Source organism: Panonychus citri, unplaced genomic scaffold, assembly GCF_014898815.1.
Source record: "Panonychus citri isolate SS breed McGregor unplaced genomic scaffold, ASM1489881v1 Contig00063, whole genome shotgun sequence".
In the NCBI taxonomy this organism is placed as follows: Eukaryota; Metazoa; Arthropoda; class Arachnida; order Trombidiformes; family Tetranychidae; genus Panonychus; species Panonychus citri.
This window is the reverse complement of record NW_026515468.1, coordinates 260,065-278,873: the sequence shown is the minus strand read 5'-3', so window position 1 is coordinate 278,873 and position 18,809 is coordinate 260,065. Positions and strand designations below refer to the sequence as shown.

At 35.8% G+C, this 18,809-nt stretch overlaps 2 protein-coding genes across 2 annotated transcripts; one reads left to right on the top strand and one right to left on the bottom strand.

The window, feature by feature from the left end:
* Nucleotides 1–868: 868 nt before the first annotated feature.
* LOC128386078 (fatty acid synthase-like) lies at nucleotides 869–15,924 on the top strand. The gene is given in 6 exon segments (XM_053345042.1): nucleotides 869–1,490; nucleotides 7,801–7,996; nucleotides 8,061–10,016; nucleotides 10,019–11,093; nucleotides 11,095–15,346; nucleotides 15,444–15,924. Coding segments are annotated over 5 exon segments (7,563 nt in total). The 5' UTR covers nucleotides 869–1,490; nucleotides 7,801–7,821; the 3' UTR covers nucleotides 15,549–15,924.
* LOC128386079 (uncharacterized) lies at nucleotides 15,526–18,800 on the bottom strand. The gene is made up of 5 exons (XM_053345043.1): nucleotides 17,787–18,800; nucleotides 17,454–17,715; nucleotides 16,661–17,368; nucleotides 16,328–16,584; nucleotides 15,526–16,264 (listed from the first exon to the last, which is right to left on the bottom strand). The coding sequence occupies exons 1-5, from the start codon at nucleotides 18,513–18,515 to the stop codon at nucleotides 16,130–16,132; spliced, it is 2,091 nt and encodes a 696-aa protein (XP_053201018.1). The 5' UTR covers nucleotides 18,516–18,800; the 3' UTR covers nucleotides 15,526–16,129.
* Nucleotides 18,801–18,809: the final 9 nt, after the last annotated feature.

Sequence of the window (18,809 nt, the reverse complement as noted above, 5' to 3'; positions counted from 1 at the left end):
TGATGAGTTGTCCTCCTTATTGATAACCATTCAAATGTTTCAAACTAGACGAAAGAAATTAATTGTTAGCCATTTGCAAGCATATTATTGACAATGATGACGAAGAACAAGAAATCAACTTAATCAATTGAATGAAGAAAAAAAAAAGCTTAATCTCAGCGATTATCTAATCTCAATGAGAATCTTTCCAAATGTTTTGTCTTGTAATTAAATCAAAATCAAAATCAATGTTCACATGGATTTTCAATGTTAATGGGATGATCATCATCGGATGTTTAAGTGTATCAATGACTAGAAGAAAAGAAGATAATAAAAAAGAGAGAGAGAGAGCGAAAAATATTAATATCCATAAGAAGAAGAAGATACAAAATGTCTCAATGGAAAAGAGATAATTAAAGAAAAGAGAGAGAAAAAGAAAGAGAAAATTTTACATACCTTAGAATAAGAAAATGAAAAAAAAGCTAAACAAAGAGAAAGAGAATAAACAAAAGTGAACATTGTAGATAAAAGAAAAACAAAGATAAAGGTGATGAAGATGAAGAGAAAAGTGATTAGCATGAAGATGAAGATGAAGATAATGATGATGTTTAAAAAGAAAGAGAAGAGAAAAAGTTAAAAGAAAGAAAAGAAAGAAAGAAAATCACATTTCCAAGAGAAGAAAATGAAGAGAAAGAAAGAGAATAAAAGTGTCGACAGAAAAGTCGAAAGAGGAGGTGTTTCTCTTTCGCATGTTCTCTTTTCCCCCTTAACTCATTTTGTTCACATTCTAAAAAGAGAAAAGGGGGAAGATCGAATTCTGATTGGTTAAGAAAAAAAGATCACCTGAGCTTCTTTGCTGTTTGTTCATGCAACTTTTTCACTCTTTCAACTGTTGTTTTCATGGTATTAAAAGATCATTCCAACGTTCAGATCCAACCGATGTAGATGAAACTCTGAGTTTGTTAATAATCTATTCATTTTTTTTTTGCTTCTTCCAAATCAACTCAACACCACCACAATCACCACCACCACTACAACAATAATCCACCACCACCACCACCACCATCAGCAACTTTACCTTTAACACCACAACTTATTTTACTTTTTTCTCCTTGTGTGTGTATTTTTTCTCATCACAATTAACTTTGATTTTCCACCATCAATCTAATTAACAAGCAAATCAACACCATCACTTTCCTCACTTTTCTCTCTCTCTCTCTCTCTCTCGTGTGACACATTAGTTTATTCTATTCTTTTTTCCCCATTTTTCTCTTTTCACCCACTTTTCCTTTTTCTCTCTTTGGCTTTAACCTCTACGGTGTTTCCGCCTTTGTGAAATAATCTCATTATTCCCTCATTTTTTTTTCGACTCCATTTTGTTGATTAATTGTTACATATATTTAATAATATATATTCTTGTTGAAATTATTCCCTGAGAAGAAAAATTTTGTTATTACCTACACATTAGTCGTTTTAATTGTTGTTCAAATCAAAGGAATACGTTTATTAAGGTGAGTCCATTTTTCTGCAAAAAAAAATTCTATTCTATTTTCAATCATCAATGTTTCATAATCAATTGATTACTTTGGTATAATCTTTCAATTTATCTTTCATCTTTTCTTCTGATGATCAGTCATTTTTTTTTTCTTCTACTCGTTTGTGTTTAATTGTCAAGTTTCTACTTGTTGACAGTTTCGTTTCTCTTTCTCTCTTGGTATGGCAGCGAAATGGTTTTCACTTTCTCTAATCACCATCAACGATTAACAGTTACTAATATAATTATCGCATGAAAATAATCTCCATTTATCACCATCATCAATTGTTTTTATCTTTTTCATTTAAAAGGCAAATGAAAGAGAGGAAGAGATAGAAGAAGAGAAGAAAAAACCCGCGCAACTAATATCATTAATCTAAGCTGCTAATTGTAATCATCATCATCATAATGTGTTTATTGTAATAGATTTAAAGGTGAGATTAAATTTAGAGAAGGAAATGATGATGACGATAAAATTGCATCTTCTTCACCCTAACTAACTTGTCTTTAAATGACCAAACGAAAATGTTAAACAATAATGATGATGATAATTATCGTAACGAAAATATTAGATGTTATTAGGTAATTACAATTACAATTTTCTTTTCTCGAAAAAGTTAAACTTTTACTTTTCGAAAAGTGAAATTTTCGCTTCTCTTCTTATATTACAGTTTCCTTTTGACCGCGAACTTTTCAGTTGACCTGAAAGCCAATTCATGCTAATTCTACGTTACCTCTTCTCTATCATAATGATAATAATCATCTCTCTCTCTCTCTCTCTCTCTCTCTCTCTCTAACACCTCCATTAGTTGACCTGTTCCTCTTTAACACTTCGTCTTCGAAGGTCAATATTTTCTTTCCGCATTGATATCCGTTGATGATTAGGTTGATAATCATGATTCTCTCTTCCTCTTTTCCTTTATAGTTAATAGTTGATGATAATTAAGATTTTGAATGTTTATCAACCATATTTTCACCTCCAATTGATTATCATGACGATAATTAAACTCTTTCTTCCTTAACTTATCTTTTCTTTTTTACTTATTTAAAATCATCTCATAAACTTAACCCAAAGCGTATAAATTGCGCTGAATTTTATGCTCACGTTGCGAAAATACTATTCGCCTCTTTCTCTCTTTTCTTTTTCCATCATTATCATCATGACTACCGCTTCTTCGTTTCACCCGATTGATTGTAGAAATATTATTTAGCTACGAATTAACTAATTCCTAAAACTTACCCTTTTTCGCATTGATTATATAATATCTTTTTCTTCGTGTGTCAAGCTTATTTTTTTTATTCTTTCTTCTCATTGAACCGATTCAACGTTACACTGAACAGTTACAATTTTCAAATTCTCTGAAACGAAAAGAAAGTGTCACCTTACTCTTCTCTTGATCTTCTTCTTTCATTAATCTTCTCTCTTCTCTATCATCATCACCTAATTATCATCCGAATACTTGTTATTATATAATAGATTCTCTTCTTACCTTCTATGTTCGTTGTTGTTTTTTTCTCTCTCTTCAACCATTATTCTGATTCGGGACAGGTTTTATCTCTCGGATCATTGATTGTCTTTTCATCATTCGAATCATGAGTTATCATGAGAAAGAACTGAAATTAGGAATCTTTTTCCTTGATTTACCTTTTTTTCCAATATAACGATTGATCCATATCGAGATCAAATAAGACCCAATTTTGTCAACTCTCTATAACTTTGATTGTCTTTTTCTCTAACAAAAAATCATTAGCACGTTATCATCTCATTTTGTCACCACTTTGATGATGACGATTATAAAAACAATGCGAATACGTTGTGAACAATAATGAGCGAATACAATTGATTCCAATTCTTTGATTTAATTGTTGATTCTCTTTGCAAAGTCATCGACTTTGATTTCGTTAAACTTACAATTAGCTAATATTTTAATGAAATCTCTTAATTGCTTACAATTAACCCCGAAGGTGTATTAGTTTATATATTTAAATACTTTTTACTTTTAGAGAATCGTTAATAAATTAATCAAGTCATATGATTATTTTTGTTTGATTATGTTGACAATTTATTAATTATCAACTTTGTTTTCTCTTACCATTAAACTAGTTTTTAAATGTTTCGTTGATTTTTATTAATTTTGTCTCGATCTTGATTGTATTGTTGTTAATTTGATTTGATTTACGATAATTGTTAGTTTATTATTTTCACCTTTATTAACAATTAAACTGGAAGTATAATTTGATTTAAATCATTTCCTTCTCGTTGATTAGTATATCATTAGTTTGATTTAGTTAATTGTGTGCGTTATTGGTTGATTAATAAATCGTTACAATAAATCAATAGGGTTTATTTTGAAACAATTAAGGTAATTTTTTGCACCTCTAAATATGATTAAGACAATTAACCAATAATTTAACTCCTCATGTGCTCAATTATATCATCTAATTGTAATTATGGCTAACTGATTGTAAGGAAACACACTCAATAACAATTAACCTGAAAAAAAAGATTCAAACAAAACTTTCAATCATTAACAATCAAAATACTTGATCATGATTACCAACAATTAATTGGTTCAAGTAATAAAAATTGATACCAATGATCAATTTCAATCCATATCCGCAATTAACGTTTTCTTTTAATTGTTGATTAAGATGAGTATTTACTTTAATCATTGCAATTTAAATCACCTCATGTTAATTGTTACCTTGTAAAGTGTTTGATTTAATTTCAATCAACTTGATTGTTAAACCCATTGTATAATTATTAATACCTTGAAAGTTAAACTATTGAAGGTTTTTAGCTTTGCTTGATAAGTTTTTTAAAGACAGAGATCATCAGATTTGATAACAATTAACATGATCATAATTAATTAACTTTCACCACAAAATTAACCATCAAAATTATCGTAAACTTAATCAGTAAACTTTTAAATGGTTCGTTAGGCTTGAAAATAGTGTTACAATTTAATCTTATCATGAAAATCTATGAGTTTTAATCAACGAAATTGAAACTGTTTATTGTAACCTTCTAACAATTAACAATTAACTGATTGTTTTGAGGTTGAATTGAAACTAATTGAGGAAAACTAAATAAACAATTAAATCGTACATTAAGATAGTATTCAATTTTAGATTATCTTGTTAACTATTTCCTTGTCATTTAACATTAGTTAATTATTAATCGTTGATATAATCAACTATTTCTCTCATGATTGTAAGTTAATTGTGATCATGAAACAATTAAAACTGTTGTTGAACTTTTTCCCATCAAATTAAGTCCAAAATTTGTATTAAGTATCCCATCAAAATTAATCTATTAATTGTTAATTTAATCGTTTACACAGAAAACTATTAATTGTAAAATAATTTACCATTTTATTATTTAACAATTAACTTAATCGTAAACAAATTAATCGGTTAATTGTCTCATGAATGAATATTAACACAATTATCCCGATGGAGATGATAATCAACCTTGATAATTATTCTGATTAAACTGATGATTACCCAAGGAAATTGATTTAGTTAACTACTGGTGACAGTTAATTGACAAGTGGTTGATTAATTAATCATAATCATATATTTCCAGTAGGTAAAAAGTTTTCCTTGTTACATTGAAACTAATTTAGCTGATTGTTGCCGTTTAACCAGCAATAATCATCGGATGATTATTATGATTAAATTGTTATTCTTCCAAATAACAATTTAATCGATAACTATGCCTCGATAATTGTACCATAATTAAATGATTGTAAACTTGATTAATGAATTATTGCTTAAGATTTGATTTCCAAATCAGTGAGCCTGAATTTTATATTCCAAAGACCTTGAATTGATGAGAGAAATTGGAAAATGTTTCCAATGATTAAAAAGCACCAATGATTTAATCTAAATCATGAACAACAAACTGAGATGAGGATAATAACGATAATGATAAAGGGGGAAAACGAGAATGATATTATTGATGGAAAGATTAATAACTTGATAAATTCTTAATATGATGATATTGATGAAGAATCGAGGAGAAAAAAAAACTTCTCGATTTAATCACTTTGCCCTTTCTCTCTCAATTACCATTTATTTTCGTCCTCATCACTTTGAATACACGTGAATTTGCCTTGAGGCAATTCTAGTTCTTATACTGATCCATTATAATCAATCTCTATGACCTTCCAAGGCTTAATATCTTGATATCATGTTTTTTATTCTCATAATTCTGATCCTCATCATCATCATCATCATTCATGCTTTTTGTTTTCAGTTCTTTTTCCATGTTTTCTCCTCAATTTCCCAACTGAATTGGAAACTTTGAAGGTTAAGAAGAGAGAGAAAAACATTCTCGTTGTTATGTGAAAACGTTTCTTGGTGACAGTTTATTGTCATTGAGTGTCTTTAATTATATATTCACAACGAGAAACTATCATTTTAATAACCGTAGTTGTTAATCACTTAAATTGTTTTCTTGAATTACTCAGGTTGATGTGTATAATTTTCACCATGCATGTTCACCTCTCTCACGAATCATCAGCCTGAGTCCGAAACAGTCTACTGATGAAAGTTTAACGGACTAGTTGATGAGGGAGATTAATTGTCACTCATCTTTATTTCATTATGATGATGATGATCATCTTAATCATATTATATTTATATATACAATCGTCGTGATCTATTGAGTAACCAGAATGGGATGATTATCTTTTTGTATATTAGTGTCTTAGGGAGCTAATGACAATTAACTGATTGCTTGGTGTTCGTGATTTATCAATTTGTTGATTTGGGAGAAGAAAAAAATTTATATATTATATAATTTAGCGTTTGAGGATAATTGTTAATCATGATGATTGAAATGCTATCGATCAGTTTCAGATGAATGATCTAAATGAATACTTTGTGTGTTAAATTGAGGCTTGGATTGTGATTGAAGTGGGAAAAGTTTAAGACTCTCTTGATTATTTGTATCAACAATTGATTGTTAAAGATGATGATGACAATCAACTGATGAGCCTCATCAATTGTACTTTTAAAATTGATACTGAATTGAGTTAAATACATTTTAAAAGCTTTTTAACAGGTAAATCAATTGGATATGATTGAGAAATTGATATCAATTGATACAATTTTTTAACTAATTTGACCTCTAATTGTTGTTAATTGTAATTAAGTTTGATTTTGTTGTGATTTTTCAACAAGATTGATACTTGAATGATAATATTTAATAAATTGTCTGCTAATCAATTCAATATATCAGTTGTCATAAATTTTACCAACCGACAAGGAAAGGTTTCTAATTTTGTAATAATTAACTAATTGTATGTTACGTACAAGGTAAAATTAAATTAATTGTGCTCCAAGTTTTTAATTGTAGGCGGAAAAAAAATTATTCAATTGTGATTTACAATTTGATTCACTTTTTAACTTGGCAACAATTAAAACTCACTATTGTGTCTGGTTATCCTTGTTGAGGAAGATTTTTCATTATTTGAATTGGTAACAATTAACTAATCAATCATTTTTATCAACTCAATTTCTTATCATTTAATTTAACCATTGGTTCCTTGTAATTGTTTATTTTTTGCTATTCGATAACTTGACTAGTCAATAATTAACCAATAATTAACTAATCAATGCCTCGATCTAACTGAAAAACGATATCAATGGTGATGAAGAAAAAGATGAGATAAAAATGAAGGTGAAAACCAATAGGGATCAAAGGTAAAGTGTTGACCTTTTCCCTATCACCATCTTCATCTTCATCATCTTTTAAACAAGTTATTGATTAGTTTGTTTACCTTTTAAACGAAATGACCTTTAATTGAAAGAGTAGAAAGTTTTTTCGGTTTATTCGTTCAAATTTCAATAGAATTTTTTTCAAAATAATTCTAAGACTAATTCGAAGCCGAAACATCGTTGAATCGTTGGTAAGATGAATTAGAGAAACTTTTAATAATTTCGTTGCGAAAAGAGAGAGAGAGAGGAAAAGAAAACAGGAGAAAGAAAGAGAGAAACGAGAGTGGCGACTCTCGTGAGATTTATCTCCAAACAGCTCTCTTTTCAGGAGATCGCTCTCACTTCTTATATTACTCTTTGCAGTGGCGACTCTCGTCAGATCGAAGTCTCTTATATTACTCTTTGCTTGAATTTCACTTTCATTCTGCTCTTTGATTCAGTTTAGTTTCAAGTTTCTTCAGAAAATTGTCATCACATTGAAAGATTTCAACCGTTGATTTGATTGTTTTACGATTCTTGTTTCTAATCTTATGATTAACTGATTGTTTTTCTTTTCTTAGGTTTAATTTACTATCTGAAAAATGCCTTCGGTTGAAGAAACAAAATCAACTACTCCCGAATGGGAGATGACTGAAGATATCGTTATCTCTGGAGTTTCAGGTCGTTTCGCTGAATCTGACAATATCGACGAACTTGCCAAAAATTTGTTTGACAATGTTGACATGATTACAGAGGACGATCGACGATGGCCTTTAGGTGAGTCCATTTGTTGGTGTTAAATTGCCGGAGATTAATTGTTTTCTTTTTTGTTTGTTTTCAGGTTTATATGGACTTCCAACTCGAAGTGGTAAAATTAAGGATCTATCAAAGTTTGATGCTCAATTTTTCGGTGTCCATGGTAAACAGGCCAATCTTATGGACCCTCAAGCTCGAATGTTGCTTGAATTAACTTATGAAGCTCTTGCCGATGCTGGTGTTAACCCACATTCACTTAGAGGAACTCGAACTGGTGTCTATGTTGGTGCCTCCGTTTCCGAGGTCGAAGAGGGTTTGGCCCAAGATGTTTCCAAGGTTTCAGGATATGCGCTGACCGGTTGTTCTAGATCAATGTTTGCCAATCGTATCTCTTATACCTTTGACTTTCAAGGTCCTTCTTATGCCATAGATACCGCTTGTTCATCATCCTTTTTGGCCTTCCAACAAGCCTTATTGGGTCTTCGATCAGGCCAATGTGACCAAGCCATTGTCGGTGGTGTATCAATTTGTCTTCGACCAGTTTCTGCTCTTCAATTCCACAAGCTTAACATGCTTTCCAATGAAGGTAAATGTAAACACATGGACGCAACTGCCGATGGTTACGTACGATCTGAAGCTTGTTCCGTTGTTTTCCTCCAACGAAAATCGGATGCTAAACGTATCTATGCCACCGTTATCCACTCAAAGACCAACACTGATGGGTACAAAAAGGAAGGTATTACTCACCCTTCACGAGACGCTCAACGTGACCTGATGAACGAGGTTCTTCAAGAATCAGGGGTAAACCCACTTGAGGTCAATTTTGTTGAAGCTCATGGAACTGGTACCAAACTTGGTGATCCAATTGAAATCGATGCCATTGCCGAGGTTTATTGTCAAGGTCGATCTGAACCACTTCTTATCGGTGGTGTCAAGTCAAACTTAGGTCACACTGAGCCCGCTTCAGGTCTCTGTTCATTAGCCAAAGTTTTGATTGCTTTTGAGAATAAAAATATTCCCGCCAATCTACACTTTAACGTTCCCAATTCCGACATTAAGCCACTAGTTCGAGGTCAAGTTAAACCAGTCATCGAAAATACCCCTTACAATGGTGGTATTGCCGCTATCAACTCTTTCGGTTTTGGTGGTGTCAATGTTCACGCACTTATTAAATCAAATGACAAAGAATTAACTGATGATTCGTTCAAAATATTCGGCTCAATTCCTCGAGTTGTAACCATGTGCGGGCGAACTGAGGAAGGTGTCAACTCTTTCTTTGACTTTATCGAGAAAAATCCCCAACGAGTAACCAAAGAGTTCTTAGCTTTGGTCTCTGAGGTTTCCAAGGTTCCCGCAACCACCGGTATGAAGCATCGTGGTTACATGATAATGAAAGAGCAAACACAGGAAACACCCGAACCTAATCAACGAGAAATCGTTCGAGTACCCGAAGCTGGACCAATCTGGTTCGTCTTCTCTGGTATGGGATCCCAATGGCCAGCGATGGCTAAAGCTATGATGCCAATTAAGATCTTCTCTGATGCTATCGACGAATGTGCTGAAATCGTTAAACCTTATGGAGTTAATCTTCACCATCTTCTCATGGAAGATGATGAAAAAGCTTTGGACAATATTATCGCTCCTTTCGTCTCAATCGCCGCCGTACAAATTGGTCTAGTTGATGTTATGAGAGCCATTGGAATTGAACCCGATGGTATTGTAGGTCATTCCGTCGGTGAATTAGGTTGTGCTTATGCTGATGGTTGTTTCGATCGACGACAAATGATGCTCTCTGCCTACTGGAGAGGTAAATGTGTCGATAACTACAAGAATCACGAGAAAGGTTTAATGGCCGCCGTTGGATTAGGATGGGAAGAGTGTTCAAAACGTTGTCCAGCTGAAGTTGTTTGTGCTTGTCACAACTCTGAAGATTCAACAACGATCTCTGGTCCATTCAGCGTGGTTAAAAAGTTTGTCGCTGAGCTTAAAGCTGAAAACATTTTCGCTCGTGAGGTCAAATCTTGTGATATCGCTTTCCACTCTCCTACATTGGTCCAATTGGTCCCGATCTTTGCGAGAAACTCAAGGATGTCCTTAAACCACCAAAGGCTCGATCACCCAAATGGATTTCATCTTCCGTTCCTGAAGAACGATGGGGCGATGAAGATGCCAAATACTCTGCACCCGCTTATTATGTCAACAATCTTGTCTCCCCTGTACTCTTCCAAGAGGCTCTTAAATTTGTCCCCAAAAACGGTGTCTTTATTGAGTTTGCACCACACACTCTTCTCCAGGCCATTCTTAAACGATCACTTGGACCCGAAATGGTCTATCTTGGTCTCATGAAACGAAATGGAAATGCTGATAATCTTGATTATTTCTTATCAAGTTTGGCTAAACTTTACACTCTTGGATTTAATCCTAAAATTGAAAATCTTTACCCCAAAGTGGACTATCCCGTTCCTCGAGGTACTCAATCTCTTGGTTCACTCATTAGATGGGATCACACTCAATCCTGGTTGGTTACTCAATATCCTGAATATTTCAATCCCTCATCATCATCTGATTACGTTGTCAAGGTTGACCTTAATGAAGTCGATGACCAATACCTTGAAGGTCATTGTATCGATGGTCGTATCCTTTTCCCTGCAACAGGTTACCTTATGTTGGCCTGGAAAATGTTAGCCAAGATCAAGGGTCGTTTCCATGACAAGATTCCAGTTGAATTTGAAAATGTTGTCCTTCAACGAGCGACCATTTTACCCAAAAATGGACAAGTTAAATTTGTAATTCGAATGATGGAAACTTCTGGTGAATTCTCAATCTCCGAAGGAGGTGCGATCGTTGCCACTGGTAAAGCCACTGTTCCAGAAGAACCCGTTCTCAAAATGACTCACATTTTGGAAGAGACTTTAGCCGAACCAACCAAGCCCGAAGTAATTACTCTTTCTGCCAAAGATATTTACAAAGAATTCAGAATTCGTGGTTACGATTACGGTTCAACTTTCCAAGGATTAAAAGAAGCCTCTGACGATGGTCGAAAAGGTAGCATTTCATGGACCGGTAATTGGATCTCATTTGCCGATTCACTTCTTCAACTTGGAATCATCGGTAAATCCACGGGCTCTTTTCCTTCCAGTCCGGTTCCAATCAGTTCGATGTGACCCAATGCTCCTTATGTCCAAAGTTGCCGAAGGTGGTGATTTCCCTGTTGCTCATGATCCTCGAATCAACGTTATTGTTACTCATGGTCTTGAATTCCGTGGCCTCAAAACCAACATCGCACCTCGACGACAAGGCGCTCAAAGTCCAATCATTGAGAATTACTCTTTCATTCCAAACGATGAGACCGACGCTTTAACCAAATCCGACAAATCCGAAGTCGATGAATACCTTCAAGTTTGCTCAACCCTCGCATCCAAGGTACTCGCCTCTTCCGGTAAAGCTGAACGGGAAGTCATGAACGGTTTCAAAGTCGCTTCAGATGATCTGATTGGTCACTACTTGAACGGACCACCAACCGACTTTGCCCTACTCCATGCCCTTAATGGAGTCGCTAACGATGTTAAATCGACATCATTCGATGACAAGGTCGCTAATTCAGTCGCTAAATTCAAGTCGGATCTTCACAAAGATTTACTTGCAAACGTTTATACTCGTGAACGTTTCCTTCGACCCGCTCTTGCCTTGATTGCAGAAAATGTAAGCACCAATGTCAAGGTTACCGAAGTCAACGGATCAAATTCTCTTCTTTATAATTCAGTCAAAGAATATCTTGACCTTTCCCGATCAAAGATCGATTATTCAATCGCTCATCCCTCACCTGCTGACCTCGAAAATGCAAGTGCATTGGAAACTGAAACAACTCTCGCCTCCTGGTCCCTTGGAGACTCACCCGTTCCCGCTGAATTGGAAAACGCTGATCTAGTTATTTACAAAGACTCTTCAGCTTATGCTCCAGGTCAAAAGTCAGCTGGATTAAACAATATCCTCACTGGATTAGTCGGATTGACCAGAGAAAATGGTTTTATCCTTGTCGCCTTACGAAACAGTTTAACTCCCCCTGAGGCTGTTCTTTACGGTAAACCCGCTAAAGATCAAGCGGCCGAATACATTTCAACCGCTTCCTCATTGGGTCTCACTTTGATTAGTCAAAAATCTGACGGACTCTCATCATCAGTCCTTGTCTTCCGCAAGTCCTCACCCAAATCAGCTGCTGACCAAACCATCGTCTCAATTGATACCTTCAATTACGGTTGGGTTGATGAATTGAAACGAAAGGTTAAAGAGTACGAAACTAAGCCCGAAGGTCACAACATTTGGCTTGTAGCTCAAGATTCACCTCTTAATGGTGTCGTTGGTTTAGTTAACTGTTTACGTCTTGAACCTGGTGGATCACATATTAGGTGCATTTACCAAGGCACTTCCTCGACTGCAAAGGTTGATTTTACCAAAGAACCTTTTGCTTCATTGTTGAAGAAAAATCTTGTGATGAACATTTTCCAAGGTTCGACTCTTGGTTCTTATCGACATGTTTGCATGAAAAACATTGAGGAAGATGGAGTTCGAGAAACAACCGATGCTTATCTCAATGTAATGACTCGAGGTGATTTATCATCTCTCCGATGGTTCGAGGCGAATCACAAGTATTCTGGTCTTACCGCTAAAGATCAACTTTGCCATGTTTACTATGCACCACTTAACTTCCGTGATATTATGTTGGCCACTGGTAAATTACCTCCCGATGCACTTCCAGGTGATCTTGCTCTTCAAGATTGTATCTTGGGTCTTGAATTTTCTGGACGAGATTCAAGAGGTCGTCGAGTTATGGGTATGACACCCGCTCGAGGTATGGCCACAACTGTCGTTGTAAATGATCCTGAATTTATCTGGGAAATACCATCAAGTTGGTCCATGGAAGAAGCATCAACCGTTCCCGTTTGTTATTCAACCGCTTACTATGCACTTATAGTTCGAGGTAATCTTCAACCTGGTGAATCGGTACTCATCCACTCAGGTTCGGGTGGAGTTGGTCAAGCTGCCATTTCTATTTGTTTATCGATGGGTTGTCAAGTTTTCACCACCGTTGGTACAAAAGATAAACGTGAATTCTTGAAGAAACATTTCTCACAATTGAAAGATCGTAACATTGCCAATTCCCGAAACACCAGTTTCGAACAACATGTTCTAAGAGAAACCAAAGGTCGAGGTGTCGATGTTGTACTCAACTCACTGGCCGAGGAAAAACTTCACGCTTCGATTCGTTGTCTCGCTCAACATGGTCGATTCTTAGAGATCGGTAAATATGATCTTTCACAAAACAATCCAATCGGAATGGCCGCTTTCCTTAAGAACATTGGTTTCCACGGTATCCTTTTGGACTCACTTTTCACCGGTGGTAAAACACCCGCTACCTCATTGATCGCTCAAAAACAAATGGTCGCTCAACTCGTTAAAGAAGGAATCAAAACCGGAGCCGTTAAGCCACTTAACCGAACCGTTTTCGGTGTAAACGAAGCTGAATCTGCTTTCCGTTTTATGGCCTCAGGTAAACACATTGGTAAGGTTATCCTTAAGGTTTGCGATGAGGAACCAACACCCGTCACTCCACCAGTAAGTGTCTCTATTCCGGCCATTGCTCGAACCATTTTCTATCCCAACAAGAGTTACATTCTTGTCGGTGGTCTTGGTGGTTTTGGTTTAGAATTAGCCCATTGGATGGTTGATCGAGGTGCCCGACACCTTATTCTTACCTCAAGAAGTGGACCTCGAGAAGGTTATCAATATCTTGCCGTTAAACGACTCAAAGCCTTAGGTGCCAATGTCGTTGTCTCACAAATCAATTGCTCAACCGAAAAAGGTTCCCATGAATTGATTGACTTGGCCAAATCATTCGGACCCGTTGGTGGTATTTTCAACCTTGCATTGGTGCTTAAAGATTCACTCTTTGAAAATCAATCACCCGAAGCATTTGTTGCCGTTGGTGAACCTAAAATTAAGGGTACCCACTATTTGGATGCCGTCTCAAGAAAATCGTGTCCAAACCTTGACTATTTCGTCGTCTTCTCATCAATCTCCTGTGGCCGAGGTAACGCAGGTCAAACCAATTATGGTTTCGCTAATTCAGTTATGGAAAGAATCTGTGAACAACGAACCAAAGACGGTCTTCCCGGTAAAGCCATTCAATGGGGCGCTATCGGTGATGTTGGTGTTATCCTCGAAACTCTTGGTACCAATGATACCGTTATCGGTGAATCAATTCCTCAACGAATTCCATCTTGCATGTCATGTCTTGATCGTTTCCTTCAATCTCCTTACACTGTTTGCTCAAGTTTCATTCGAGATGCTTCCGCATCTTCAACTGGTCCCAAAGCTTCATCTAAAAGTGACCTTATCAGTGCCGTGGCTCATGTCATGGGTGTTAAAAATCCTGCCTCTCTCCATCCTTCACTGTCTCTTAGTGAATTAGGTTTAGATTCATTGATGGGAGTTGAAGTTAAACAAACCCTGGAACGAGATTATGATCTTATCCTTTCCATGGTTGAGGTTCGAGCCTTGACCGTTCGTCAATTAAAGGAAATCAGTGCGGGTAATAGCAGTGTCCTTCGTGACGAGGCCTCAGCAGCAGCGGGCGATGTTGACCTTACAATGCCTGTTATCTCAATTCCTAATCGGGTCGATGTAAGGTTGAACGATGCTACTGAGGGAAAACCAATTTTCTTCCTTCCACCAATCGAAGGTACCTTTAATTTATTAACTCCACTGGCCAAATTACTCTCAAGGCCAGTTATCGGTCTTAACTGGACTAGTGCAGTAACCAAATTAAACACCCTCGAAGAAGCAGCCTCTTTCTTCATAAACGAATGTCGTAAACATCAAACCGAAGAATCTCTTGACCTGGTCGGTTATTCATTTGGTTCCGTTGTGGCCTTTGAAATGGCCAAACAAGCAACCGTTGATAATCTCATCCTATTGGACGGATCACCCGTACTTTTTAAACACTTTGCCAAACAATGGCGCATCAAAGCGGGCGCTAATGATGCGGTTGAACAAGATGTTGAAGCTTTAGTTGTTTTCTTATCTCAATTGGTGCCAGTTGATTATATTAAGACGAAAACCGAACTTGCTGAAATTAAGGATAAAGATGATCGAGTTGCTCGAGCAGCCCAATTATACGCCGATAATGGTGGACCTTCATGCGAAGCGGCTGACCTCGCATTCGCGTCCGAATGTTTCGTCCAAAAATCAACCCTGGTGCTCAAATATAATGAAGAGACACAAGCAAAACCAACCAATTCAGTCCTTTTAATCAGAGCCGATGAGGAATTAGTTAAAATTGATGATTGTCCGAAAGACTATTTCTTATCTAAGGTAAGTTAACAATTAACCCAAATGATTAAATTAAAAGTCATTTGGACATGTTAATCATAATTGATATTAATTGATTGATTCATCTTTTCATTTACAGTCTGTCGATGGCGATGTAACCGTTAAAGTTTTCAAAGGAAATCACAAATCATTCCTGAGTAATAATCTAAGAGACATTGCCATGGCCATGAACAATAGATTTTAAGCAATTTAATTAACAATTAACCATTAATGGATATAAACAATTTACTTTTCATCTCCTATCAATTATCACTTTATTGCAATTAACTTGTGGTCGGCGGACAATTATTGTTGTTGCCAAAACAAAAGACAAAATCACACAACGAAAACAATTTATGATTAACTATCAAATTAATTAATTATCAAGGTAACTAAATATAAATATTATGTATTTTTGGGAAAAACAATTTGCTATGACCTGTGGTGGGTTATTGTTTGGATCAAGCAAAAGAAAAACAATCAAATTTAATTGTTTCTACACTTTTCCCTCTAATATAATTAAAGAAATGATTATTTTCAATTAATAAATTGGAAAAATAAATTTTCATTGTTTAAGGTAATTTGTTTATGATATTTAAATTGTGATTAACTGATTTATTTTGTCAATTACTTTGGGAGTGTGAGTGTATTTTGGTTAATCAAAAAGCGAAACAGAAAATCAACAATTAACACAATCAAGATGATAAGTTAACTGTTCAGATTTCTGATAAATTTGTAAAAACTTTTTCCCACTCATAGATAATTTAGTTAATTGTGATTGGAGTTTTAAACGATATTACAAATTGAACAGTTTGATATACGATTGTTGTTACTTGGATTGTTGGTTAATCGAGAGATCACTGAGATTTCATCACCGGAATTATCTTCAACTACTCTTTCCATAGCATAATAATCAACCATCTAGAATGAGAGAGATGGACAATTAGTATATTTGATTGGCGGAAAAAATTGATTGATTGTTACCTCATCGGGTTCGGTTGAAGTTGTTGGCCTTTCTTGTTGTAAATTTGGACTATCTGATCGTAAATCGGGTGTTATTGTGGTCAAACTTAATCTCGGGTCACTTGACCTCGGATAAAATAAATGATTTAAAGTTTGATTACGATTAGGAATTGAAGAATCGGGATTACCAGCGATACAACGGGAAATCGTGTTGAGAATATCTCGAAATCGAGTCTCCGAATCTCCATTTTTACCAATACCTCCGTGACCTCCGACACCTAAAATTGGAAAGACAATTAAATTATTTGTACGATTTAAATGCAAATTTTCCTTATAATGAATAGTTTTAATTACCACATAAATCAACAAATACGAGGGAGCTCATGACCACTGCCATCGGTCCTGGCGGAGGCCAAGGCGTTGGTTCGAGCATAACGGGCAATATTGGTTTACGAAGGACATCGGCAAGGGTCACCTCGCGAGCGCAAATTCGTGAGGAAGCATAACGAGGTGTGAGACACGCGATTATAACTCGAGCTTTGCTAATCCCTTCATAGATTTTACCATAGAGCGAGTCACCTCCACCCATAAGGCCAATGTCCATCCAGCACGGAAAACCAGCCATTTCCAATCGACGTCTTAGATCAAGGACAAGTTTCTGGGAGTCCCATTGGTAACTAAGGAAAACTGGTGGTGCTGTACCGATCGGCTGTAAATCGACCTCAATTATTTGTCTTACATCTTCCCGCGAAATCATTTGCAAACAAGACATTAAAACATCGATACAATAACGAGTTCGTCCATTACTTTCAAACCAATCGTGAATCAACGCGAGCGAAGGTGAGACATCGTCAATCAAACGGGCGACATCTTTATCGGTATAACCCAAGCGACGAGCCAATGCTAACCAATCACGACCTGGACTTGAATTGATCAACATTTTGGCCGCATCTCTCATCCAAAGGGGCTCGAGTCGGAAAATATCCTCGTACGTGTTAATATAAGAGTGTTCATATAAAGATAAAGCCGAATCGTCGGTCATACCTGAGAAATGACCAGAAGCTAAAGTGAAAGAGAGACAGATAAATATGGAATGGAAAACAATGTTAGTCGCTTCAATCAAACTCGATCTGTGAAGTGGACCTACTTGAAGTATTAAAATATGGCAAAACGGGAAAATATTTTTGGACAAAATTTGTGCGGATTTGTCGGTAATCACATTCAACGACCTTTTTACTGAGACACTTATTTAAAGGGATAAAATGGAGACAGTTCTCTTCGGTGCAACATTTTCTCATATGATCTTTGCAGATCAGATCACAAGGACAAGGCACTTCGAGCGAGTAAATTATCCGTCGATAGTAACAATTTTGTAACGTTTCCATTTCACTTTCGATAAGATGACGAGACTGTGAGAAAGAAACGAAAGAAAATAATTAATCAATGTAATTCGAACTGGTCAAGTTAATTGACTTCTCACCTTGACACAGACATTAGGAGCGGGTCCAATGAAACTTGGGTCAAGTTCACTTCCAACGGTGTCGTAAATTTTGATAATTATGATAAAAAAACGTCGACGAGCTAAATTAACCTTAATAACTAAATCGTGATCAAAATCAACCGCTAGCCTCGCCCAACTATGCCAAGTTTCTGGCCTTCGACCCCAGCCTTGTCTCCAAGACCAACGACATAAACGGACAACCAGTCGAGAGAAAAGGCCAATCGGTAAAAGATTTTTAAAATTAATCGAAAATTTAAAAGAATTGAGTAATTCTAATGCGATCGCCTGTTGATCGGTGACCAGAAAATCGGAATCTCGATTAACTTGAGCTATCCAGGGGAAAAGGTAAACCTTCGGGTGAACCCGAAGCGAGGCCATATCGTTAACCTCTTCAAGATCGAAGCCACTTCCAAGTTCACAAATTATGTCCAATTTCTCGAGGCAACCAAGAAGAACCGTTTTATGTTCAATAAACTCCTTCCATGATTCGGTGATCACTTGATCGGTCAATATTCCCGTTATCCGTCCAGAATCATTTGGATCACAAGGCGTAATTGAAGCTACTTGACATAATTGATAGAAACAATTGACAAACCAAACTGGATCAAGAACAATTAACATCTCACTCGGATTGGAATAAGTTGATTTAAATAGGAACAATCGACCGGAAAGATGATAAAAATGTAGAATCGCCTGAAGAGTTTCCATTGATTTAATATCACCGATATGAACTTTCGTCAATTCGTAAATTTGACTCAGATCAACAAAATGAATTCCCTTTCGAACCAATTTATCAATAATCGAATCGAATTGAATCCATGAATAGGGTATATCATGATCGATGAGCTTCTGTTGGACCACAATTTCATCGATTGCCGAACGAATTTCATTTAAATCACAACCAAGATCTTCACTTGACGAGGAACAATTAATTTGATAATATTTTGGATGAACAATTGACCGGTAAACTTTTCCAGCTAAAGATTCATCAATTTTGGCGAA